At 36.0% G+C, this 27,884-nt stretch overlaps 1 protein-coding gene across 4 annotated transcripts in view; it reads right to left on the bottom strand.

Annotated features, from left to right (window-relative positions):
• The window catches only part of LOC306874149 (adhesion G protein-coupled receptor L3-like), a 70,421-nt gene extending 42,803 nt beyond the window's left edge, over positions 1 to 27,618 (bottom strand). For 3 of the 4 annotated variants that reach the window (XM_079423961.1, XM_079423962.1, XM_079423960.1), the window contains exons 1-2: positions 13,521 to 14,243; positions 333 to 629 (exon numbers count right to left, since the gene is read on the bottom strand). In XM_079423961.1, coding sequence (XP_079280087.1) covers positions 333 to 629; positions 13,521 to 14,208 — 985 coding nt within the window. In that variant the 5' untranslated portion in view covers positions 14,209 to 14,243. Of the gene's footprint in view, positions 1 to 332; positions 630 to 13,520; positions 14,328 to 16,881; positions 16,897 to 21,582; positions 21,693 to 27,404 lie in introns of those variants that run through there. The other variant, XM_079423963.1, reaches the window with a different exon arrangement.
• Between the last annotated feature and the right edge of the window lie 266 nt (positions 27,619 to 27,884).

Here is a 27,884-nt window from a genome sequence, read left to right as displayed (position 1 = left end):
TTGGACCTTAAAATAAAGTGTTACTGTAATTATTTGTACTGTGGTAATTCCTATTGTTGAACATAATTATAAAGATTTACTAATGATGAGTTTAGCTCTAAACACTGGGATGATAAATTAATTACAGGCTAGAATTACAAATTAATTCTTTCATTCATTTTATCAGGAGCCTTGCTGCGGTGTGTATCAGATCTTTCCAAGAGTGCAACACACACACACACACACACACACACAGCTAAGCCTAAGCGCTGATGTATTCAATACACATTAAACAAAATAGACCTCTATGCACACACTACCCCTAATAATAGATTAATCACTCTCTTACTAACCTATGGTGCCAGGTGGGCACGGTTGCTTAGCAACCTGTCCCTGGTGTGTCCGTGGCCAGGAGATTTCAGCAGTGAGACGTGGGGCACAATAGTCAACAGCGACTGGAGTCTGCAGGGAGGGAGGCGACCGTGTCAGGGCTTCTGGGAGTATGTTGTTATGGCGGCGAGGCGGAGCCATGGTGGTTGTCGTGGTAGTAGTGAGAGAGGGGCGGAGCGTGCCCGTATATGGGCGTGGAGGATTCGTAGAGCTGCGCACTGGAGGAAGAGCATCAGGAAGCAAGACTGAAGAAGGAGGATCTGGAAGAAAGAGAGGGAAGAAAGAGATATTTAATACTTACAATACAAATGAACATGATATTTTGCAATACACAGCAAAAACTGTTATTCTTTTAAAACACTCCTTTATTTAAAAAATAAATGACACAAAACTATACATGTGTGTGTGTGTGAACTTATATATATTAATTTTATATTATATATACAATAAAAAAGCTATGTAGCTGTCAAGTATTTATCAATTAAAATCACATAATTTTACATTTAATTTTCATATATATTTTTAGATCAATCAATAGGTAGTCATGGCCAAAAATATCAGCACCCTTGGTAAATATGATCAAAGAAGGCTGTGAAAACTAATCTGCATTGTTAAACCTTTTGATCTTTTATTTACAAAATTCACAAAAATCTAACCTTTCATTGTATAATAAGAATTTTAAATGGGTGGAAATATCAATATGAAATAAATGTTTTTCCTCTAATACACAATGGCCACAATTAACGGCACCTTTTTATTCAATACTTTTTGAAACCTCCATTTGCCAGTTTAACAGCTCAAAATTTTCTCCAATAATGCCTGATTAATTTTTCTTGAAACCCTCCCAAACAACATGTGGTGATGTAGGTGCTGTTTAACAATTTTTGATGAAGGTTTTCTGACCCCGAGACTCAAATATTTTCACATCCTTCTTTGATCATATTTACCAAGGGAGCTGATATTTTTGCCAGATAGATAGATAGATAGATAGATAGATAGATAGATAGATAGATAGATAGATAGATAGATAGATAGATAGATAGATAGATAGATAGATAGATAGATAGAGTATAATAACTAAAAAATACTATATTTATTTACGTTTCACATTCATAATTTTAAATATTACAATTTTTATTATCAAAAACATACCAATGTATAATATTTGTTATTTGTGATTATTAAATATTATATATGTATTTATTCCATAATTAAAATGTTACTTATATATAATATTAATAATTATTCATATAGTAAAATATATTTAATATTACATATGTTATATTATTTTAATATACATTAAAATGCGATGTATCTGTCAATTACAGTATATATCCATTAGAAATACTATATTACTATATAATATTACATTTATTTACATTTCACATGCATATTTTTAAATATTACGAATTAAATTGTTGTACAGCTGCTGTTTAAGCACAGACATTTGCCCAAAGAATGCTGCTAAACAGAGACATTTTCTATCTCTGTCTCTCTCTAGGCATCTCTGCTGTTTCAGGGATGACTGAATGAGTCAGGTTTCTGGAGAGAGTTTGTGTGTGTAAATGTGTGTCGTTGTGCCCTGTGCAACAGTTGGGAGTGTATGTTTTGACAGGCCCGATCCCTGAGTGCAAGGACTTCAGAGAGGCAAAGATAGATGATGTTTAAACGTCATAACTCCCCACTGGCATGCTCTGTTCCTGTCTGTCTTGCTCTCTCAAACACACAAGCACACACCTGAGGGCCTGAATCAGGCATATAGCAGTCAAATGCATATATGTAGCTTTTTTATTGATATAAAGTGAGAAAGAATCTGTGTCAGAAGCTCAGCATATCACATGACAGGGAGTAAACATCCCTTAAAGCTTGGGCTAGACTAAACTACGCTGTAAGAGTTCTGTCTACAATACATGTGGTTGTGGATAGACATGTACTAGCACACACAGAGAGAGCCGAAGAGTAGAACTAAAAAGATAGCTTCCCTCTCTTTTTTCGTTTCTTAGTCCCTGTCTGTCTGTCTTGCCGTGTTTATCTGGAGATGCTCTTGTTGCTGCAGCGACTGCTGGAAAAAAGGACAGAACTGAAGAGGTTTGAAGAAGAACACTAGAGGACCGCTACTTTTTTTCCATTTTCATGTTTGTCTGTGAATTGGCCATGGTGATGTACTTTAATAGAAAGTGGATATGAAAAGAATGCAGGAACAAGATCCCACAAGGCTCCATTCTAGGACCGATGGAAATGTGTGTGTTTTTTTTAACTGTAACTGAAATATATAGTTTTATATACAGTATCTTTGTAAGTTTTCAGCCTTTGATTCAGTATAAATTTTAATATTCATGTATCTTATTAGCTCTGATTAGATGCGCATCACTGAAAAAAAACTCAAACTGTAAGTAACAAAACCCATTTAAAACATGGTGAAAAATAATCAGGGCATGTTTTTCACTAAATGAAAAAAAAATATATATATATATATATATATATATTTGTTTTTCATTTATATTCACCAGGATAACAGAAGAGAGTAATAAACACAAAAATTACATAATTATAGTTTTACTAAAATATTTTAATATGCCTACATGAAAATCTGAATAACTAAATCAGAGCTTTGAAATTAATTAACTGACACAACCAGTTTGAACTGGAGGAACATCCCCGCAGTACAGCCTACATTGCAGATCCACCACTGACCCTGCCCTAATAGTTTTAGCACATGAAGTACTTGCAGGTGCATAAATTATACCTGAAAATGTGCACTAACAAAGCTGTGCAATCATAAGGCAGCGTGAGCTCTCGTTAGCAGTTCAGTACGAAAGATAGTTCCTCTTTCTTAGACTATATCCCACCAGACAGCACTGGCTTATTATAGATGCACTGATCCAAATATCCCCTCACATCTCCTCTCATCACTTTTCCTGCCCTCTTTTCTCTTCGCTCTCTCCCCCACCTCCCTCTGTGCGGCAAATCTGACTGTGATTTTAAAGGGCCGCTGAGTGAAATGAAAGCACTTCCTGTTTCTATTTCTGTAACTGTCTGTGTGAGGAGCTACTGAGGCAAGACTCGGAAGGCAGCAGAGCATTCTACAGTGACTAATCGCTCACACACACACAGGCATGGCACCCTCCCTTCCTTTTTCTCACAGAAGCCATTAAATGACAAACCAGCCCTTTCATCCACCTTCCAAATCTCTCCATTGCTCCTTTCTTGCCGATGACCGCCTGTCTGCCATGCCCTCCATGTCTCTAGATTGCCATCTCCGTGATACAGCCCACTCAGACACAATAGGGGTACAGATAGAGGGCAACGTGTGTGTTTTCCAACAGAAAGGGTGCTTTGATTGGCAGCCGATCAAAGGAAGTCTTATATTCTCTGCATCGGTGGAAAGATGGCTGACTCACTCCTTGAGGGTAAAGGTCATTTATCCTCTATTACTCCAAACACTTTTAAAGGCAGCGTGACTTCAGAGTGGGCTTCCAGCGCGGTCTGTTAAGCCAATCTCTTCCTGTAGACTAACATGAAAGAGAAGGCAATGTATAATCGGACGTCTATTTCCGACAACTGGCTTGTAGGAAAACCACTGTATGAAATCGGGTCATTTGATGTTTGGTCATTCTTTCAGGTGTGACCGGAACGTCTAATCTTTCGGGGCTGCTCAACGTACACAGTCTTGTTAAATATGCCTCAGCCCACACAGAGACAGGACACAATGTCACCTTGCTGATCAGGACCAGTCAGAAGACAGCATCATGGAAACCATGCAGGGAATCAGTGATTGGTGCAAGTTTTGCTTTTCAAGCTGCTATTGATGATGAATTTTAAAACCTACTCAAATGTCCATACATCTAATTTAACAAAGAATAGAGAGATAAAACAGAGTATGTTATGTATAGCAGTCCCATTTAAGTCAGACTTTAAATGTATGAATGTCTTCGGACTATCTAAAAAAAATATGGTAACACTTTAGTAATGGGACCCATTGTCACTATTAACTAGTTGCTTATTAGCATGCCTATTGTTAACATATTAGCTGTTTATTATTACTTATAAAGCACATATTCTGCATGGCCATATTCTACATCCCAAATCCTACCCAATACCTAAACATATCAACTACCTTACTAACTATTAATAAACAGCAAATTAAGAGTTTATTGAGGCACCTTTCTTACCCTTACCCTTTCTTCTTAACTTTGGTTTTGTTTTTTCTTCTTAAAATGATTCTTTCCACAAAAATATTAACTGTTTTCAAAACTGAAAATGAGAAATGTTTTTGAGCACCAAATCAGGGGTGTATTTCATACTGTTTAACCACTTTAGTACAGCACATTGATAGAGAAATCAAGTAGTCATTCCTGTTTCCTCAAAACTTAGAACCATTGTGTTCAACAATATAGGACTGTTACTAATCACATCACACGCAGGTTTCGAGATCATAATGAATTCTAGACAACAATTAATGTCAGTTTATTTACATAAACAATATAAAACCTTTCATTTTGTTAAATCGCATTATATTCCGTATGTGGAGTACACTTTACTCCCAAAAACATGCTCACTGATTTAGAAGCTTTCTACATAATGCAATTTCTCAGAGATGCTGCTGCAATGAACATGGCATTTGAGGACTACTTAACAATTTTTTTCCCTCTTACATCATAATACAGGGTGCAAACTATACTGTTTCAAACTATAAAATAACAGATATGTTCCTTAGATGTAAAAATATTTGGTTTGGGTGCATTGTGGTTGTTTAATGTGTCCAAACATAACTGGTGTCACTGACACCAATTGGTTAAAAGTAATTGTAAAAATGACATTAGTTTTCAGGAAAGGCCTAGAATCATTTGTATGCAAATGCCACTTGGTTTGATATTTTGTAAATAATGCAGTGACATTCACACATTTTTAAGTGTGACTTCAGTGTCCAAGCAATTTGTGTGTCCACTGTTTAACAAAGAGATACAGGACCTAAAAAGAGTGAGTTCAGAAACAAAGAATAAAAAGAGAGAATTTGTAAGCATAAAGATGCAAAAAGCACAAAAGGAGAGGAAAAATGTAAGCCCAGACTCCTCTCCTCTTCCTCCTGTTATCAGCAGTATGGTAATAGCAATGTAAGTCCCCTTGGTGGGGTTACCGCTGTAATCCGCACTCTTATCCTCTCAGATCTACATGGTGAGATGCTCTAGGTCAGCAGTCTGTGTAAACGTGTGTGTGTGTGTGTGTGTGTTTGTGTGTGTACATGTGTGTAAGTATATCTGCAAGCAAGGTTAAAATTAACACTTGCCAAACATGCATATTATAACGGTGAGTAAAATGGGTGTTGCTAAATAAACTCAGTAACTGTCTAAGGAACTGCAACATTATACATTTTGATTTAAATGAATTGGTCCTTTTATATTTAGTTTTGTTTGCTTTTTTTATGTCACCTTGTTGTCCCTGACATTATGGTGTAGGATAAAAAATGCACAATGTTTCAATAAAGCCATGTGTAGGTGATTACAGTTTTTTTTATTATTAGTAGTAGTAGTAGTATTAACAGTGTTTCGTATGTCCCAGTTCAGTTTGTTGCAGCCATGATTCCGCTCGTATAAAACATAAAGTCATTTAGAAACCTAAATATGATTTGTATTGAGATCTTGGCTGAATAAGACATTTTATTTATTTATTTATTAAAAACAACTCTCTTGCATATGTGTGCTGATAAAATTTTCTTACAGTCAAGTCTCAGATATATTTGCAGTGTATTTTATTCATAACATTTTCATAATTCAGCAAATTAAAGTATCATTTTGCCCCATCAGTCAAATCTTCAAAACACTTTAAATACTCGCTTCTGAGTTCAGTAACTCACAAGACAGACATGTCCAAATGAAATGGTTCTTGGTTCATTGAGCTAAGAGAATTGCTCCAACTGATTCAGGAACAAATTCTTTAGACCTGTTTTGTGAAAGGTTCAACTGATTCAGTGAAAATACCTAACTCAAAATAATGATTTACTGACAAACCGGACATCAGTAAGAATGATCGCTATAAAGAACCTAACCCTCACTGATGTAAATGATGTGGGCTTTTCAAATCAATGCTATTCAAAACCAGTAAAGAACATATTTTAATTACTTTGTCCTCAGTGGAAAGTTCACAATTAAAGGTTTATCAACCATGCCTGAAGCGCTGGTTCACAATTGTTTTGAGTCCAAGGCCCCCCATTGTCCACAACAAACATGATAAGGATATAGGAAAAGGATTTAAAAGCCTTTTTTATTCACACCTTCTACATAATAAAATATTTTAGACATTGGCATGGCTAAAATTTATTTTGTTGTTATAATAATGGCCATGGGGTTATACTGTATGTTAGATTTGATCAATTTACATGATTTTTTCACTTCGGGAAATAACCAGCCCGATCTCACGGCAATTTGTACATATTTTACGAGGTGGCTAATTCGTACGACGAGTTAATGATCTGTAAGACTGTGTCTTTATTAGTGCTGTGCATTGATTTGAGTAAATGTTTTGACATTTGGTTATAAAGTGTTTTGATTCTACAATATATGGTGTAAAAACGTCTGAGTGCTGCCCTCTTCAGGTTGAACGGTGGCTACTGCAGTTGAATTTTCCTATTGGACGTTGCATACCCCTGTGACGTATGATGGCACTTACTAACCACGCCCCTGCACGAGCTCACCACGTCCCCTCTGTCTCCGCTTTTTCAAATATTGCCAGTGGGTGGAGTTAGGGTCTGACCAGGGGTTTAGTTACCCTTTAAGGGAGTGAATTACACAGCCCGTTCTCATGAAAATGCGTATAAATAGCACGCCAAAATAAAAATGAAAACTCGTGGTATATATATACGAGAAAATGGACTTTGGCATATATATGACACGCGTGTGTTTGGCATGCATATGATACGCAGTTTTCGCGTGCATATGACATGAAATTTGTTGGCGTGCATATGATACGCAGTTTTTCGTGTACATATGATACGCATCTACCCCACAACCCTAACCCTACCCATCGCGTAGCATGTACACACCAAAGTCCATTTTTGCGTATAAATACCACGAGTTTTCATTTTTATTTGGCATACTATTTATACGCACATTTTAAATAATCTTAAGACCTCATTGGAGGTTTGCTGACCCCTTTTTGAAAACTAATTTTTAAAATTTTCCTTGCATTTCCATCAAAACAAAAATATGACAAACAAAATAATGATGTCTACACGTTTTGTGACAGGTGCAGTACTATGAGACAGACACCAGCTTGTGTATGATGCTGTGAGTGACTCAATGATCTGTGCTGTTTGTCACAATTTTTCAAGCAAAAACAGCGTAGTCCTACTCTCATACAGTCAAAAATATAATGATTAAATTAAATATCTAATAAATACTTCATAATTATTTTTATGAAAATAAACAATATGCAAAATACAGCAGCACATGAGTAAAAAATATTTATGGAGCGGTAAATGTTTCCAATTCTCTCACTAGTCGCAGGTGTAGTATTAAGAAAAAAAAAAAAAAGGGACAGTCGTGGCCTAGTGGATAGAGAGTTGGACTTGTAACCCGAAGGTTGTGGGTCGAGTCTCAGGTCCGGCAGGGATTGTAGGTGGGGGAGTGAATAACCAACACTCTCTCCATCCTCAATACCACGACTGAGGTGAGACTCTTGAGCAAGGCACCGAACCCCCAACTGCTCCCCGGGCGCCACTGCTCTGGGTTAATTTTCACTACTGTGTGTACACTTGGATGGGTTAAATGCAGAGCACAAATTCAGAGTATGGGTCACCATACTTGGCCACACACCACTTCTCTTTTAAGTTAATTTTGCACCCTGTGTGCGTGTATACTGTATGTGTGTGTGTTAATGTGAGAATGTTTTTGAGCTCCGAAGTGTGTGCATACAAGTGTGAGTGCGAACATCACTCCATTACTGATTGATCTGTGTGTTAAACTCCCTGCTGGCAGATCCAGGTGCATTCTTGTTCCTGCGGATCGGTTTAAATACAGTTTTCCCTCTGTGCTGAACTGTAATTGCCAATAGAGAGGGTTTTAACCATATGTTAGACATTCTCTCATTTAATAAAAGCAGAGAACAGAAGTCTTCACTCCACTAAAGAAGCACAGAGGCTATTCCACTTAAACTATCTGTGGTGCCAATCCTAACATATTACATTAGCATCAGACTTTAAAGCAAACCTGGAGGAAGAGGATTCTGGGTATGAGAGCGAGACAGTTGAGAGCGTGCTTTAAAGGAGAGAAGATTAAACTGCTATCACCAGTAAGACTTCAAGATGTGTTTAAGTGAAAGATGGCGAGTGTTAATTTGTGAAACGTGTGCATGTTTTTTATTTCCTCAGTGTGAACATGCTCAACAGAGCAGAACTAATTTCATTTCTATCAACCTTTAAAGCTATTTTTTATATGGCGCAGAGTGGGTGTATGTGATCGTTGGATGAACAGTTGTGTATTTGAGAGAAAAGATAAAAATGAATGGCAGAAATTTACTAAGAATTTAACTGCTGATTCTGATTTCCAAATCTGTATTGTTTGAGCACCATATTCACCAATAGAACTATGCAAATCAAGTTAATAATAATGAACGCTAACAATTTGCAAGCCACAATTCCCATCTTGTGGGTCTGCTCTGAGTGCTACATTGTGGAGGTTGCAGCAGACTATTGCAGTCGGCATACTTTACGGGGAATGTACAGCATTACTCCACCACTGTGATCCAGACACCTAAATTGGCTCTTTAAAAATGTTGATTATATGCTTGACTGCACAGATGTTCTGGATATATGCCCAGTTATAACACTCTTCTCCATTAAGATGAGTTAGGCCTAACATGATTAATAGAAAATGTACACAACAATCACTTTACTGTACACTGGTGTTAATATCAGAAAGTTGAATTTTCAGGGCAAAAATTATTCATGATAAAAATTTTATTTGAATGAATATCTGTTAATTCATCGGCTGTCAATTCAACTGATCTTTTTATGAATTATTTTTCATTTCTTTTTCAAAATAAAGATGGCCACCCAAAAAGATTCACGCTTTTAGCCACATGCTGTTCTATAAAACCATGATTTGGTGGTGCTCACATACAATTGTGATAGCAGAGGAAGAATCCAGAAACAGACTTTCTTACTCTTGTGTTTAGTTTTTTTGGTAAACACCATGGTGAATATAAAAATCTGAACAAATATCCTTTGACTTCCTTTTCAAGTATTAGTCTGAACAGGCAAATCGCATGAAAATCAGACAGTATTTTTGTTATGTGTTGGTGTTAACAGGCCCATTAGCCAGTGCATATCGTGGCTGGTTAATCTGAATTATGTGCAGCAGCGAATAAGATGCCGAAATATTGGGCCAAAAAAGTAGCGCAAAAGCTTGAATTTGCACCCAAGAGTGACAATGAGAGACCTATAAAAAGAAAAAGAAACCGAGAAGTAGCAAGAGAAAGTCAGAGATACAAAGAGGAAAGGAAAGCACAAATCTAATCTCTTTCAATCTTTTCATCTTCTCTCTTTGCTGTTTCTGTAGATCTGAATCCTTCAATGTCCTCCCAGCTGACCTGAATGCCAGAGCTTTCTCAAGCACTTAAACTCTTCCAAGAGAAACATACTTTGTTCAGGGATATACATCACACATACAAAACTTAGGCCAATCATCTATTTATAGCTGATAAAACTATATCAGCTATTAATACTGTAGTGCTCAATATGCTAGCACTCTGACTTAAAAAATCTTGTTTTAAAATAGTTATTTTATTCTGCGTAGATTTTAATTTTATTTTGTGCAGACTTAATAATACTAACTAGAAATTATTAATAATACTAACTCCCATTGATAGTGAAACCATAATTATAATAGTGATAATGATAATGTATAGTGAATAATAGTGAAATGAATATGCATTCTGCATCAAACAGAGGTAGACATTTTAAAAATCTACTTAAACCAAAGTTCTCAATATGGCGGCTGTAGAAAATAAAGTCCTGCCTTTCAATAAAATGATGCAATTGGCTTGTTGTCATTGGCATTTCTTGCTCTTGAGTTGTGCAAACCTAAAAAAAAAAAATTTGCATGCTGATTTAAACATTGCTGTTAGTTTTTTATTGTAAAACTGACATATGTTATTGAAATGGCACATGGTTTTTGACATTTCAGTCTTTTCGCTCTTCGGTATATTGGAGGTGTGCTTGCGTGACTTGAAAATAGCTGCCCTGGGGCATTGACACAATGACTGCAAAGTGAACGAACATGCTACAACAGCGACTTGAGATAATACCAAGTTACTACAGTTTCATTGTAGTAACAATAAGTCTAGTAACTATAGTATTTTTGGGGAAATAATGGCTAAAACAGCTAAATTTGGTATTTTTGTAGCAACAAACCAAACATAGGGGTCAAAAGTCTCAGTTAAAACACCCACGTGACAGCAGTGCAGTCCATAAGCTGTCACGTGCAGTCCATAAAACCATTATTGATGTTTCATTTGTCTTTTTCCCAGTGTTTACGTTTTTCTTTAAGTCGGTCTAACAAATGTAATTTAAATGTATGTTTTTTTATATGGACATGTTTCCATATTTTCATTCACATACCTGTACTTCTAACTTGTTTATTGCATTTTTTATTAGAAACTCAAAGAAAAGACCTGTTTTGTCAGAAAGAAACATTTTTCTTTAGAATCATGATCTCTACTTTAAGCAAATAATTATGATTTTTAATTTATTAAGAATGTGCACTTAAATGAGTTAAGTCTTACACCAAGCCTCTTTTTCTAGAACATTCTCTCCTCTGCTGTTTTGACAGAATGTAGTTGTTTTTCTCTTTCAAAGCTGACATGCAGACAAAATGAAAAACGAATTAAACCAAGATAAAATTTAATTAAAAGCTGAACTACACAAAGATGGTGTTGTTATAGCAGTATTCTCTTTGATATGACCACTAGACAGCGTCTGATCTGTATTAGTTTAGGTGGCTAACAATCCCGCTGTAGCTCAAGCTTTACAAGATCTTTGATGTGGAGAATATTAATAAAGAAAACAAATGCAGGCAAGGTCATTAACAAGCACCTACATATATAGCACCTGCAGATGAGGTCTATTTTTTTTATTATTATTAATTATTATTTATTTTAAGCTATTTACACCTTTTGAGATTTGATTTGAAAATGAGGTACTAAATTCTTCACAGATCAGTGTGTGGATTTAGAAACACATAAATATTCAGAGATGAAAATGTATTAGTTGTATTTAGTATGTGCTTGTTGTGTAAGCGGTTCTGTAATAAACCGAGAGTGCATGTGACAATCTATTCGCAATTTATTAACTAAATCTCATACAATATGCTCAATTTGGACTCAGTTAAGAGCAAATAGATACACTCTGCTCTGTTCTAATGGGGATGTCAGTAGATGCTGGAGATAATAACTGTTAGTTTACACTGTAGATAATGATTAATTCAGCTGCATTTCAGCTGAGCTGGCAAGCTGACTAAAATTGCAAGTTTGAACTCTAAATGTGAAGAAAGAATAAAACAAAGTGAAAACACCCTGACTAATGGACTGTGATAACCTATACAATAACATTCTCTGAAAATGTAAGTCAGGGGAAAAATCCTGAAGTTCTCTTTTATCATTGACATGAATACTTGTATGAGTGAGCGAAAATGACAGGGCAAAAATAAAAAATGATGAAAAAAATCACAACAAAAGTAGACACTGTGTTATATTTCAAGTATCTTATGTAATACTTGGAATACAGCACAAGGTCTATCTTCCAAGTATATTCGCCTTTGCTCTTACAAATGAATCAGTCTGTTTGGTGAACAAATGATCAGACTGGACATTGAACTACTGTAGATCAGTTGGTTCTCTAAAAACAATCTGCTCAACAGATCTATCACTCTAAAAAAAAGGTTCTATATAGCACTAAAAGTGGTTCTTGGCTCGTAATCATAGGGGAACCACTTTTGGTGCTATATAGCACCATATCATTAACGATGATATGCACCTTTGTCAAATGGTGCTATATAGAACTATAAGAGGTGCCATATTGCATTGTATTTCTTAAAAAAAATGGTACTAAATAGCATCAACAGTGGTTCTTAGGATCGTAAAGAACCTATAAAGGGGCTTAGCAGGTTCTTTGTACGGAAGTGGTGCTATATAGCACATTAATTACCCCAAAGAACCACTGAAGAACCGCTGAAGAACCATACTTGAGCTTAACAGGTTCTGAATATGGTAGCGGTGCTATATAGTGCCTCAGCTCAGAACCGGTGAAGAACCACTGAAGAACTACTGAAGCACCAAGATTTGGTGCTATACAGCACCAAAAGTGGTTCCCCTATGATTACAAGCCAAATAACCACTTTTAGTGCTATATAGTACCTTCTTTCTTTTTTTTAGAGCGTATGTTCACTGGTCCTGTTCACAAATTCAAAATTCAACAGATCCAATGGTTGCAGCAGTTCTTGATTAAACAAGTCACTGGACAGGAACATCATAGTGTAAGTTTTGGTCGGATCCTGTTCCACAAAAACTATTGTAGTACTTCCAAAGACATGAGATATACTATAGCACACAAAATGTATGGACTATTTTTTTATCATGCTTTTACAATTTCAAGTAATTTATCATGAATTAATTGAGAATAAATCATTTTATTGTTAATTTAATTCAATTTAATGTTAATTGTTCCTTTAAACACCTTTTTGTTTTTATATATAGTGTTTAAACATTAAAGTCTGGTAGCTAGTGTGTCACTTCAAACTAATTGCTGTATAGTGGCTGTGTCTACAGTAATGAAACCATATTAGTCCAAGCAATCAACACAATTATCATTAACTAAGGCTGTTGTCACCAGAAAGTGACCCAGAAAGGGAACCAGCTGCACTTGATCTCAAATCTGTTCTAAGTGAAGTAAAAGGAGACATTGTACAAAACAATCAAATCATCCTGAAAAAGCTTAGACCGCGCAAACAAATTAGATGTAAAAACATCTAAGATCACAAAATACTGTCACAAATGTAAAATAATTTTTAAATGTTATTAAATGCTATATGTGGCGCAGTTACCAGTGGATTAAAAATAACGCATTAGATCAAATGTACTTGAATTAAAGGGAAACTCACCAAAGCCCAATCTGTTGTCATTGTTCCCAAAGTCGAGAGAATATATGACAACATGGTAGTTGTTCCACACGTACAGCAAATTGTCTCGGGGGTTGTAGTCCACAGCTGCAATATATTGGTAGGAATTTGGGAATGGAAAGCTGAGGTGTGTTTCACGGCTCTTCTCTGTGTTGTACATGTAGTCAATTTTATTCCCCAATGCTTCATTATCATCATCTTCGTAAACGCTCTTCACTACGTACAGGATTCCGCAGATCATAAAGGCATTAGAGGCCGATCGCTTATCGTATGATGTATCCCATGATCCCTCCACTCGGAGTGTGTATGGGTTGAGCTGACTGACCACAATTCGTCCATTGTTCTGTTCGGTGGCATAAATTACCCACAGTCCATTTTCATCCACTGCCAGATCGATGTCAGATTTCCCACCCCAGCGATACGGTGAGGTGTCGTGGTAGTTCGCATTAGCAATAATCGCCTCACCACTCTTGATACGAGTTCGCAGGTCGAATTTAACAATGTTGCGTGTACGTTCCTTGTTAAAGAAAAGTGCACCATCGTACACCACAAACCCGGTGCCGTCCACACGATGGGGTAGTTTGTATGTTGTGGTGGGCCGACCTGCAATAAAGTCCTCCTTAGATGAGTACTCAGTCAGTGTATCTGTGCGGTATGGAGTCCAGGGCATATAGTAGATCTTGTTGGATGACTGTAGGGGGTCTTTACACCATGATCCAGACTGGTGGTCTGACTCAAAGAGGTGTTCACTCTGGTACACACCTTTCAATACACCTGGACAGAGAAAGACTGAGAGAGGAAGAGGGAGTGAGTTGCAGTCATTTTTTAAATATAATTTAATTTACATTTTTCTCTTATCTATTAGTCATATCCACTTATAAAAATAGTTATTAGTTGGAAAAATACATAAAATGCAGTTCACACATACAATGGCCTTTTGTACTCTCTATTATGAGGAGCATGTTTTAATTTCTGAATTAAAATGTCAGGGTGATTAGTTTTTGTCCTAATGTAATGAAGAAAAGTCTATTTCAAAGAAAGAAATTACTAGAAAGAAGTCCTTATTAAGTACTTTGGAGTAATCTTGTATGATGTCTTTGAAAAAATATTCACTAAATCAAAGTCTAAACTAAATTTTTGCAGTGCAACCAAAAAAATCATGTGCAGCCAACAAGCAGAAATATGCAAAAAAAAGGCCCATGCAGACTCATGACTGTCAATGCCAATATGTATCTTAAAATATGAGATAATTTTATCTTTTTATAACAAGGCAAGATTAGATTAGACTGTAAAATGTCATGTGGTGTGACTTTCCAGGCATATGTATGAATGAATAATTCATGATATTTGTAAACATTTGTACTTTTTAGATTGAAATATATTTATTTTTTTGGAAAATACTGGCTATTCTGAAGGTATAAGCATTTTTTTTTACTTGATATCACATGACCATTATTATATGTATTATCATCAGATTGAAACAAAAATCAAAACTATATAAAACCAACATGAATACAAAGAGCATTTCTAAGGACTTGGCATGTGCGTTTTTAACTAGATCTTTTATAAAGATTTCTCCTTTTCTCTATTGTAAACACTCTTGTATGTCATTGATCCATACTGTACACAAACAACTGCAATGGTCTGCAACCAAAGTTATCAGAAAGCTACATGCTTTGAGCTTGAGAGAGCGAGAGAGACATCTATTAAATCATATCTGATGACTAGTAACCCGATTTATAGTTCATGACTCCTGCAGAATCCCTCAGGAGGTTCTGAAAATCTGTCTCACCGACTTCTCTAACCCTGAGGAAAATTCACACGGTGTGAACATTTATGTGGGGGTGGTTAAGAATCATCACCCTATTATTCCTGGTACATTAAATGTGAAGACAAAAATAATCATCTTTTAAGTCTTATGCAAATCAACCTTAATTTGTCCTGCAGAATTACTAACATTCTATTGCATGAACTTACCCACAATATATTGCTGGCAAAAATAGTAACAGTATTTTCTAACCCTGGGAAAATTTCTGGGAGTAATTAAAATTAAAATTTGAAGGACTGTGAAAAATCAATGACCAATAAACAGGGTTGGCCACCATCCGCACAGCAGGCTGGGCTGTCATGTATATCTTACAAATGTACAGTCTTGTGATTAAACCCTATCTCTCTCTCTGTGTGTGTGTGTGTGTGTGTGTGTGTGTGTGTGTGTGTGATACTCCTTCAAACCATGCAGATATACTTACATGGTCACACACAAACAGAGAAGTGAGCGCACAAACAGTCACACAGAATGCCTGCCACAGTATTGGCCCTTTCCCACCATTCCGTTCCCAGAATGAGGGACATCCTCATGGGAAGTGTGGCTGGTATTTTAACTGTTACTGGAAGTTTCCTTTTATTGTTTTAGATGCATTAATTTTCCACAATATGTCTTCATCCCGGAACTTTTCTTGGCCTTTGATAAACTCAAGTATATTTGTGTTTATTCATTTTTTATTTTTCATTACTTTTTTACTTTCAAATGTTTTGGTACCCCATACATCCTTTTATTTTTGCAATTCTGATTTCTAAATTCATATTCATGCATTCAATTTATGTTCATTTGTATGGTGCCTTTTACAATGCATTTTGTTTCAAAGTAGCTTTGCAGAAAAAAATATGTTTCAAATATTACAAACATGAAGCTTGTGGTGACTGTGTTTTGCTATTGGAGAAAAATCTTGAGAGGCTCCTAACTGAGTACACAGTAAAAAATGACTGCTATTTTTCTGTTATTGTCAATTTAAAATTTGCTTTTTAATATGCATGTCTTTCTATTCCAAATCAAGGCAATCAGACAAAAAAAGCTCCAATTTTAAAATGCCTATTCACAATTTGAGTGTTCTCGCCATTTGATAAATTTGATAACTGTTCATGCATCATCTCTAGCTATGCAGAAAATTAAGTTATTATGTTAAGGTCTGACAGTCTAGATTCCCCCCAGGCCATTCAAGAGACAAAACATCGCAAGACATCAGTTTCACACTGCCACTTCTTGTGGTCAGCACAATCGGCAGCTTAAGTTTTAAACAGTGGCAACACCTCCCTGTTCATCTGATACATGGTAAACCACCAGATACACTGAGACAGATCAAGAGAGAGGAGACAGTGAGAAATAGAGGTCTAATTCAGGGAGTAAAGCCTTGGTCTGAGATCAAGTTTCTCCTCCGCATTCCTAATATAAACCATTATGAGCTACTGATCGCCAATCTGTCATTAGTATCAAATAACACCATAACAGCCTGACAGTGAATTACACACTTAAATTACATTAAAGTAATGGAAGTAATGGACCTACCTCTCTGTTCCACTTCTGCATTCACAAAAGGGTGGAAGAAGAGAGAAAGAGAGAGAAAGAAACAACAGATTAATGATGCAATATTAAATACTTCACAGTAATTCAATTCCATATGCATGTAATGCACGTCGTGTCTTAACCCAATCTTGTGAAAGTAGTAAAATGTGCTTCATTTGTATTCTAGAAATTCCATTAACAAAGTGATCATAATTTTTGAAAACAAATATAGTGTGTCCATGTGATATTAGACTATTAACCAGAAAAATGTATGTACAAAAACAAACTAGAGGCGGAATACAAAAAAAAAGAAAGAAATAGGGTTTGTTTCACAAAAATTGTGATTTAGATACAGACCAGCTTTCTTGGCCAGCCCTCTTTACTAATGGATAAAAGACACATATTTTCTATGTACCATTATTTATTCACTTATTTCGTATAAGATATATGGTTAACTCCAATTTAAAGCTGAATTTTCCCATTTTTATATTAAAAATTGTAGCCTGACACAACATCATTGTGAGTTAGAGGCAAAAAAAAGTTTGAAAACAACTAGTATTTTTGCAATTCCATTTGTGACGGTAGTAATGTGAAAATTGCACACTTCAGGTTATCTGTTTCTCACTTTAATTTACTGCAGTTTTAATATCATATTAGTTTTAATTTTGTATGTTTCTATCTTTGCAAGACAATTCTATTTACATACACTTTTATACTTATTTTAAATATTATGCACCCATCAGTGGAAGACTAAAATAATTTCATTGTACTTATGCAATGACAATAATAGCTTGACTTACTTTGAAAAAATATAATCTAGACAGTTGCTACAATTTATGTTCCTTTGTGTGTGTGTGTGTGTGTGTGTGTGTACTTCTCTATGAAATATGCATGAGGATGAACTGTTAATGCATCACTCAATAAATAAGCCACCACACAAGAGAGAGGCTGTGTGAGTATGTGAATGAGGTACCAGGAGATCTGATTTAGAAGCAATTATGTCTCCCACACACACACCTAGTCGAGTTTCAGTCACATTGTAAAAGGATCAATAACAGATAGTCATTTGCTGTCAGTTATAATGTATAAAGAAGTGATGCATCTAGGCCCACTGGGAGGTTACGACTTCCTCTACTAGTACCCTATCCATCACAACTGACAGGCCGATGTGGGTGATGTTACAGATTTCTACTGTATGTTAACCAAAATCATTTGTTCCGTATTGTGACGGACATCTGAATAAACAGATTATTAAAAAAAATTATAATTGTAGGTCAGGGACATGGTTCTTTCCACCATTTGTTGATTAGATGGTGGCAGATCTGAATGCGAGCTTGTGGTCAATTGTAAGTAAGGGGTGGGGTTTAAGCGGACTAAATGATTGGAGAAGTCTAACATATGTCATCAGAAAGAAATATGCTGTTTCACTGGAAGATTGACATTTTGATTTAAGAATTAAGAAAAAAAGGAAAAATTAAATGCATGCCCAGATAAATTGTGCACAAAAATATCAATAATATGCATTTAGAAAATAGATTTCCATTTCAAGCCAACATCAAACAGAATTGCAAAAATATTGATTGTTTCCAAACAAGTTTCCAAAACTCTCCCAGTCAGTCAAACAGATAGCCTCTCAATTCATGCTATTGGCTGAGCCATTGTTGCTATGCTGGGCTGGCAAAGAAGTTCAAACAAACAGATAAGATGGTGCCAAAAAGAGACAAGATACATCCCATACTTCTGCACTATATCTGCCATTATGCGTAGTGCAAAAACAGTGAAATGTAATGCAATGCGAACATTTCATGTATGTTTATGTACTTCTACATGGCCTTTCAGTGGTCACAGCTTTCCCTAAGTATCAAAAGGGGAAGGGCTAAACACGCTATATCCTTTGCAACAATTTTTCTCACCCTGATATAATTCCAAAAATTAATTACTTTCTTTCTTTTGTGTAACACAAAAGAAAATATTTTGGAAAATGTCTGTTTTTTTTTTTTTTTTGTTCATACAATGAAAATCAGTGGGGTTGTTTTGGACCCTACTTACTTATATTGTATAGACAAACACAGTTGGAACATTTTTAAAACTTTCTTCTTTTGCATTCCACTGAAGAATAAAGCTGGAATTGGAATGAGTATATGATGAGAGAATTTTCATTTTTGTGGTGAACTATCCTTTTAACGTAAATAGACGCAAGATTCCTAGACTGTAAAAAAACTACTTTATTCCCTCCATAAAGACAGCAGTTAATCACACAGATCTAAGGAGCAGGTACTCAGGTTCTACAGAAAATGAGGTGAAGTTTTTTGAGTGTGTAGGTAAAACAGACGCCCCATATTGAGGCCAAAGCAGAAAGGTCCACTGGAGTTCTGCCAACTCCTCCATCACAGGGGAGAAGAGAAAGCCAGAAAAACCTCAAGAAAACATTTGGAACATGCTCCCGTGGGTTTCTAAGACTGAAGTAATTAAATTACCTGCCTGTGTGTGTGTGTGCATGTGAGACTGTTTGTGTGCATGTCCGTACGTATGATGGACCTCCTCACTAATTAGTGGGCCTGTGGAAAAAAATTTTTTTGACCAGATGGTCACAAACACACATGTATGCACTTATGAGCACTCACACACACTTCATGACCCCAGTGCGCAGGACGATTTATGGTCAAAATGTCAAAAAGAACCGTGTGTGCATCCTGCCTGTGTGTCCTTTGTGTCATTTAGCTCTGTGCAAGAAATTCCAGCATGTCTCTGCTATTCCACCCATTTGTGAATCAGTATGAGTGTGTATGTGAATGTGTAGGTGAGACAAAGTGTGTAAGTGTATTCAAGCTTTTCCTGCTGCCAGTGCCGCAGTCATATGATACTGATTTATCGTCACCGTTGCCATGGCCACCCCAGATTGGAACACCAACCCCACAGAAACCGTGGGAACTTGAAACCACATCGCTCAACCCTCGGATGATTGACAGGCTCTTTTCCCGTGAGTCATGGCAAGGGACGAGATCGGACAACAGCGAATAAATGCAACAGAAGTACATTCATATGCATTTTTCTGTCAGATGCAAGTTCATATTAGGTGACAGATCTGATCGAGGTGCCAGGTAGCAATCACTGCGATGCTAAGCTGTTAGGAAAGTACAAAAGTTTCTAATCATTTTGATATGAAAATTTGACAGTGACTCATAAAAAAAGTGAATAAAAACCTGAACTAATGGAGTCAAGATTATGGTCTTAAGGCAGTAATTTACTTTCTATGAGTAGATGTGAGTGCACTTGTTTTTCTGTACTTGTGAGGCCCAAATTTCAGAAAATGCCCCTGTCTTGAATGGTTCATTTCTATTGAAATTATTTGTGGTGTAATGTTTATTATTAAAGTCCATTACCACAGTTTCTTAAAAAGAAAAAGAAAAGAAAGAACACCAAAAACTGCAGGTACAATAAGGCACTAACAAAAAACCGAGGGCCAGGCAAAAAAAAGACTGAAGTACATCCACACATTATATGCGTTGGCATGGGAATCGTGTACTGGCCATCTGGCTAAAGTTATATCCATATATATTTCAACCAGCTTGTCATGACGACTTAACCTCAGTAAAGCCAGTAAACCTGGCAAATATAACACCATACATGCAATAATACCAGAAAGGGACATGATGTAACTTTCTGTAAAACAATGTTTACAGGAGTTACATCAGTAAGGCATAACTTTCATCTACCAAAAAAGTATTTCTACCTCAAAAAGAGCAATTCAAATAATAAACAGGCTTTTACTGAATAATTAATGTAAAAAATGCCATTTTCACATTCCAAGTGTTTCTATAACCACAATTTCTGCTATATAAAAGAAATACAAGGGACAAAGCTAAATCATTTTCTGTGGTAATCAACATTATGCTACAACCTGGAAAATTTGTTTTAAAACAGCTTGAGGCTGCTGGTATTCTATGTGTACATACTTGTAGAACATACTATGTGTACATAAAAGTAGTAATGCCTTAATTTAAAAAAAATGCTGAAAGGGTTATACTGTCCAAATTATAACTTGATTTTGCTTTTTTTTAAACAAAACAAAAAGAATCTGGGTTATAGTAAAGAACTTGCAGTACAATTGAAGTGAATGTGATCCATTTGTAAATGTTAGAATGCTGACTGTTTTAAATGTATAGCCACAGGGCATAAACAATGTTTTATCCAATTTTAAAACTTCCTTAAATTTTAAATTTAAAAATAAAACCTAAAACAGCCATAAAAATGATAAAAATAACTTTGCAGGTCAAACAATACACACAAAAAGAATTAAGGCAGGTGTTTTCATTACATTATAACCTTTACATTTCTGCTTGTAAATCTTCAAAAAATGGCCTTTTACTTGTACTTGTAACCTTTAGGGCAAATCAAAATTATTTTTGTGGTAACACTATGCCACAAATGCTGTCGATTGTATTAACTTGTATTAAACCCAGAATATTCATTTAAGTCTGACGCATTCATGGATCTTTTAGAAGTAATAGCACACCTCTTCTCAACAAGCCACACAATTTTAAATATAATTCATGTCTATAGCCTGTAGCACAAAAGAATGAGTTATACAACAAAGTTTAATACTTAAAAGTTAGAAGTTTGTTAAAATCCCTAAGTATGAGAAATAGCAATAGCAATACTGAACAAAGCTTAATTTAAATCTGTATGTGTGTGAGAACTTACTGTACGGCACACACTCGTACTGAACCTCAAGGTATTTGTACGTTCCAGGACACGGGTCAGGAAAAACATCAGGGCCAGCAATGACTGCACACTGAGTTCGGTTGTTACACCTGAGAGAGAAAGAGAGAACGATACACGCAGACAGATAAAGCAAGGCTATTAGTTCAGTTCATTCAATATCAGTCTGACATTAGGCATATGAACCGTATGTACTCGTTCAATATGTACGATAAAAATTAATGAGCCCTAAAATGCCATTTTCATCAAATGAAAGAAAAAAGATACTTTTACTCAACAATCTCAATGAAGCTGAAAGACTCAAAATGTGAGCTCCCCAAAGAGCCCAGGAACACATGCTGTTGTTCAAATGTAATTCTTATGTAGGTCGTATGTACATGTAGGGCTGAAAATACAGAGCAGAACGAATTCTGGCACAAAAAAAAAACTGAGGAAAAGACAGTTTTGACAAATCCTGCTTGGCAGGAACACATGCACACACATACGGATGACCACCACATGACATCTCTGTCATATTTCATGATTATTAAACCCTATAGAAATACAAGCACACACACAAAACACAAATGACACATGTACAAACACACACAAGCGCAGTTATAAAGCGCAGTTATATCTCCCTCAATGTGTAACCATGGAAACCTTCCAATCCAAACCCATGGGGCACTTAAAATGCACACACAGACACACAAACACATACTTCAGCTTTTTAAGTTTCCAACCTTAGCTTCACAAAATCATTATAAGCCAAGTGACAGTCTGACAGACTCAGGTGTGAGTGTGCGTGCGTGTGTTTCGCCTCTTAATTTTCAAGCTGCAAGACAGTGGAATATTGTATAGGATTGGTATATTGGCATTTGTGTATATTTGTGTATAAGTACAGATGCAGGTATGTTAAGTGTGTGTTACAGTTTGGGTATGTGTGTGTGTGTGTGTGTGTGTGTGTGTTTGTGTGTGCGTGTGTGTGTGTGTGTGTGTGTGTGTGTGTGTGTCCTAATTGCTGTGCTGAGTGAGTGTGACAGTCATACTCCCAGAGTGCTGTGGGGCATCTCTGGTTTCCGGAGCGACAGCTCTTGTGTGGCAGTGTGCAACACTCAGATATGACCTAATTTAGGAGGAGAGGAGAGAAGAGGAGATTTTTTGTCTTTTTCTTTAAAGGTAAAGATTTGCATGCACAAAACACCCATTAGCCTACTCAATGCCCCCGCCTAAGAAATGTTGTCTCGGGTTTTGTGTGTTTTAGATTTGTGTTCACAGTTGTTTGGGTGTATGCGAACGGTCCGATCAGACAGGCTGAAGTGAGGAGATGACTGAATGAACTGGGCCAGCGTGTGTCACATGAATGTATCAGCATCATACAGATGTATTGAGACACTGGCCTTGAAGAACATCACCTGACTGAGATATCAGAGGGTTTCCTATGTGTGTGAATAACTGTATCCTATTTCGCTCTCAAACACACAAAGGATATCATGATTTGTAATCATTTGATGACATGGGTCCAATAAGGTGGGGCATTTTTTGTAGTTGTGAGAGTCCTTGAAGCTCAACAATAGAGTATCACGCTAGCAATGCCAAGATGATGGGTTCGATTGTCGACACTGACAGCAATAAATATTAATTTGTGATCAATTCAACATCCAACTGCTTTGAAAAAGAATTCCACATTGTCCCTCTTTGATAAAATCATTGAACAAAGATGTAAAATGTCAACAGCCAGTAGCTTGTAGTTTAGGTCACAGCTTGGCAAAACTACAAATCCCCCTTCCTCACAATCAATAGAAGGTTAGGAAGGAAAATCTCTAATCAATAAATAAATAAGCATGAGCAGCACACCAACTAATTTGAATGAACTTGTATTGAATTTGCTACAGTACATGCTATTACTAGTTTTATTATATATATATATATATTAAATGACATAATTTTGTAAATGTACAGTGCCACAGTACATGTGGTTACACTTTATTTTAGTGTCCTTGTTACAGTGTAATTATACATTTAAGTACTGAGTAATATTAATTAACTACATGTACTTACTATATAGTTAGGGTTAGGATTAGGGTATGGCTTCAGGTTACTTGCATGTAATTATGCATAATTTATTATTATAATATTAAGTATATGCAACATGTGTAACAGGAAAAGATGCATATAAGATCTAGATGTAAGTTCCGAGAAGAGAAAAGCTATATACGGTATAATTGTTTTTCATTATTATTAAAGTGTAAATGACACAACTTAATTTTGATTCAATAGGTCATTAAGGGTGAATACCACAATGAGCCAGTCATATTGTATTTTACTGTAAAATCAAAAGAAAATAATAAGAAATTAAATATTATAGAAAACAGATATTTTACTGGTATATGCAGCATATTTATTTATTTATTTGATGACATTATTGACATGACAAATAAGCATATTCACCCCCAACTTCTCTTACTGTAATGTGAAAAAATGCATTACTGTAATGCAGTGATCAAAACCTCCTTAATGTTAAAATCAGCATAAATTAAATTAAATACAGATTCAGTGCAAATACAATTGAAGTACAGTTTTTTCGTTTTTGTTTTTTGCATTGCAGTAATAAGCTTTTATAATGTAATACATTGCAGTAATAATGATCTTTTGCACACTGGGAATGAATATAATATTAGATGAAATGTTCATTTTTAACAAAACCAACACCATTTCCACATGCAATGTAATGTGATCAATAATTTGAGAAAATCAAACTCCCTGACCAATCACAGGCTCTCTCGCTTTTCATTTCTGGAACAACTGTTTAGCATGCAGCGTGTGAAATCAGTTCTATTCTCTCTCCTCTGAATTGCATCAGACCTGCTAGTTGAAATCTTTGTGTAATATATTATGTCTGCCAATAGATCTTGGATAAGGGGCTCCCAAACAATCACCTTCCAATTACCTCCCCTCATTGATTAGAGCATTAGCCCGCCATGGCACACACATACACACACACTCTGTGAATACATTAGCCCAAACTGAGTGAGATGTAAAGGTCAGACAAAATGAGAGAGAGCGAGTGACAGAGAGAAAGGGAGAGCGGGAGATGAGGTGGAGAATGATAAATGATGTGTGATTCCAGCCACAGCTTCTATAAAAAGCAGCGGAGCAGGACCGAGAGAGAAAAAAGAGAGAGAAAGCAAAATCTTTCTCTTGTCTTCTGTTTCATGGAACATTTCCTAATTTCTCTATGGGAATTATACACTGTTACATTCTGAGCTTGCCTTGCACATTAGCAGTTCAGAGTTATAGAAACTGAAAAATCTATCTCGTGTGTTGATAAAAGCGGGCTACCAGCATCTAAATATCTAAATCGAGTCTCACAATAGAATGTGAGCATGTGTTACAGGTATATTTGCGTGTGTGGATGAAAGAGAACTCATAAATGGTAATTTCCTCCACATTGACTCTGGGCATGGTCTATGGCCTTGCTAATTGGATCTTACAGTCTGGTCTACCCTGAGGCAGTGTGCATGTGTGTGTGTGTGTGTGTGGCAGCTGGCAGGTGGTACAACAGGCAACCTCAGGGCAGGATATGGTGCTCGCTCCCTTACACATTTTCACTGATTACACACACACAAACACACACTGGGAGTCGTTCTGAATGAACAAAAAACTGTATAATCAAATCTGTCCGGTTCGAAATTAAAAACATACAGTAGAAGCCGCCACTTTTATGAATCTTTTATGAGGGCAAGGCATGCCGTTACGCAGCATGACACATCCGTTCATAGTTTGTGATTATTCTCATGCGTAGCCACATCCCTAGATCTTTCTTCTTGTGCCATGGGGTGCCAGGTTGTCGTCCCCAGTCAAAGTCAAGGTCGGACAGATAGCAGGCTGTGCTCTCGATATTAGCCGGAACTGAAACGATAATGTTTCTTGTGATGCCGCAGATGCTAATGGGGTTTTGTTCTGCGTGGGTTCTGTTTTTCTCTGTAGCTCGGCTTCGTCTGTGCAGTTTGGAGGAAAATAATTCATTTGTCCTGCCAGACAACTTTGAAAAATGCAAACAGGGTGGCTAATATGTTTGAAGGCTGATGTTTGGGGCGTAATGTAACGTGGACAATCTCAAATGAGTACATCTGATTAATTCCGTGTGATGTGTAAAAAAAAGCGCTGCACAAATATACGCTTGCATTGTTCTGCATGGCGAACACCTGCTCTTGAAGCACAATGTCTTTTTCCTGTTTTTTATTACGCTCTTATGTGCTAATTATGCCTACAAATCAAAGTGTTGACAGTTTCGCTCTTCACAATGAGCTCAGCTGAAACCTAACACACAGCCCACGTACACACTGCAAAGTTTTGGGAGTGACAACCACATTTAAATGCGGGAATAAATACCCTAAATTATTATTCCATGTGTGTATGGAATGCAGGATTCACTCCAAGTTGCAACAGTCGACACAGTGATAACTCAATAGCAGCATTACTGCATTACCAACTAGCTGCTCAGTTTGGGTCTGTACATACTACTCAGATTTAATGAAACTGCAATTGTCACTGCCTGGATGTTTTAGCAGTGAATTTAGTTGTAGAATGTGGTTTGTACTCACAGTCATTTTTGGAAAGGTTAATTGTAAAGTAAATTTCTGCAGAATGTTTAAGCATTCTGTCAGGCACAGAATATCTTTAGTGCTATAAAATGCTAAATGAAAACAATTCTTTCTTTTTAAATAAAGTAATACATCAATTTTAATTTGTTTTAATATTAAGAATTTCTTATGGGCAGTATTATTTTAGTATTATTTATATACTATTTTAGTATTTTTTTATATTTTGAATTAACTTTCATTTTCATATTTTAATTAAGCATTTAGTCATTTAGATATGTGCTTTTGTCATTTTTATTAGTTTTTTGTATTTCTATTTAATTTATTTTTAAGCTTTAGTTTTTAATAACTTTAGCGTTTTCATTTTTATCTTTTTTTTTCAGTTAATTGCAAATACAACATTTCTCATTTTCATTTAGTTTTTTTAAGTTTAAGGTTTTTTTTATCTAATTTCTAACATTAAAACATTTTAATAGTTTTACAATTACAAGACTTATGGCCTCCTATCATTAGTATTCAGTAACCAACAACATGATTCTTTTCTATAAATAGAACAAATTACATAAATTCTTTCTGCTTGAGAAATCTTATCAAGCTCGAAAAAGCTAATTATTTAAGACTGTTGAGAGCAGACATTGCCTCCTTTAAAAACATAAATGATATAATTTCCTCTTCACTGTGCCATTTAATATTAAATAATATAAAACAGTATTATTTACCTCCCTATTATTTTAAAATAAACAAGCAGCATGATGAGAGGAATCAAAATTCATGGACTCATTTAGATTCAATGAAATTAAAACCTGATTTAATTTAAATAAATGTGTTGATATAATTGTGACTGTTCCAGAGTGAATGGGCAAACCAATACACAGTTTATGGCAGCAAAGGTTCAATGTGTGTGTGTAATGTGTGTGTAATATAATTTTAATACAATTAAAGGAGAATTTAATTTCTATGACCGTCTACACGCACATAGAAATGCACATCATTTTTAAAAAACTATTTAAAAGTACATCACATGAAAACATTGTTATTACAATAGGTTTATAATTTCACCAGATGTTGCGGACACAAATCGCCCTCCGTGATGGAATGACTCATTTAGCTGCAGTGTGTACGTAGCCATGCACTGACACACACACACATGCAAAGACGTACACATTAATACAGCCTGTGAGACAACAATAGAGCATAAAGCATGTGAATGTATCTCTCTACCTGAGGCCCATAATCTTGTAAGCATCAGGCAGATAGCAGCGAGTGTTCTCCATTTGAGCGGGGTCCGAGTCACAGATCTTGTCATCTGTGCGCCCATAATTGGCACTCTCGATCATAATGACATCGGTGCCCGGGCAGCGCAGCTCGATAGGATAACCCTCACATGACAGCTCTCGACGCACCACAGCCATCGGCACAGGAGCACGACTTAAAACTGCGAAAAAAACAGAGAGAAAAATATTACGTTGAACAAACTATGAAACTAATTTAAACACAAACAGAGTGTTCTTCATCTTTCATTCACGCACTCTCTCTCTCAGACATAAAATAATCCGGTTTTTGAGTGTGTTAGAGAGAGACGGCATGTAGCAAAAAGAATAGTTATTGAGAGCAAAACTATTCTTCATTATACAATAGGAAGATCTCATATCTGCACCCAAAAGTCACATCTATCTAGTTATCATGTCCTCAGTAATAACC

The sequence above is a fragment of the Barbus barbus genome, assembly GCF_936440315.1.
Source record: "Barbus barbus genome assembly, chromosome: 8".
In the NCBI taxonomy this organism is placed as follows: Eukaryota; Metazoa; Chordata; class Actinopteri; order Cypriniformes; family Cyprinidae; genus Barbus; species Barbus barbus.
The sequence above is the reverse complement of the archived record's forward strand: the minus strand, read 5'-3'. Positions and strand labels throughout refer to the sequence as shown.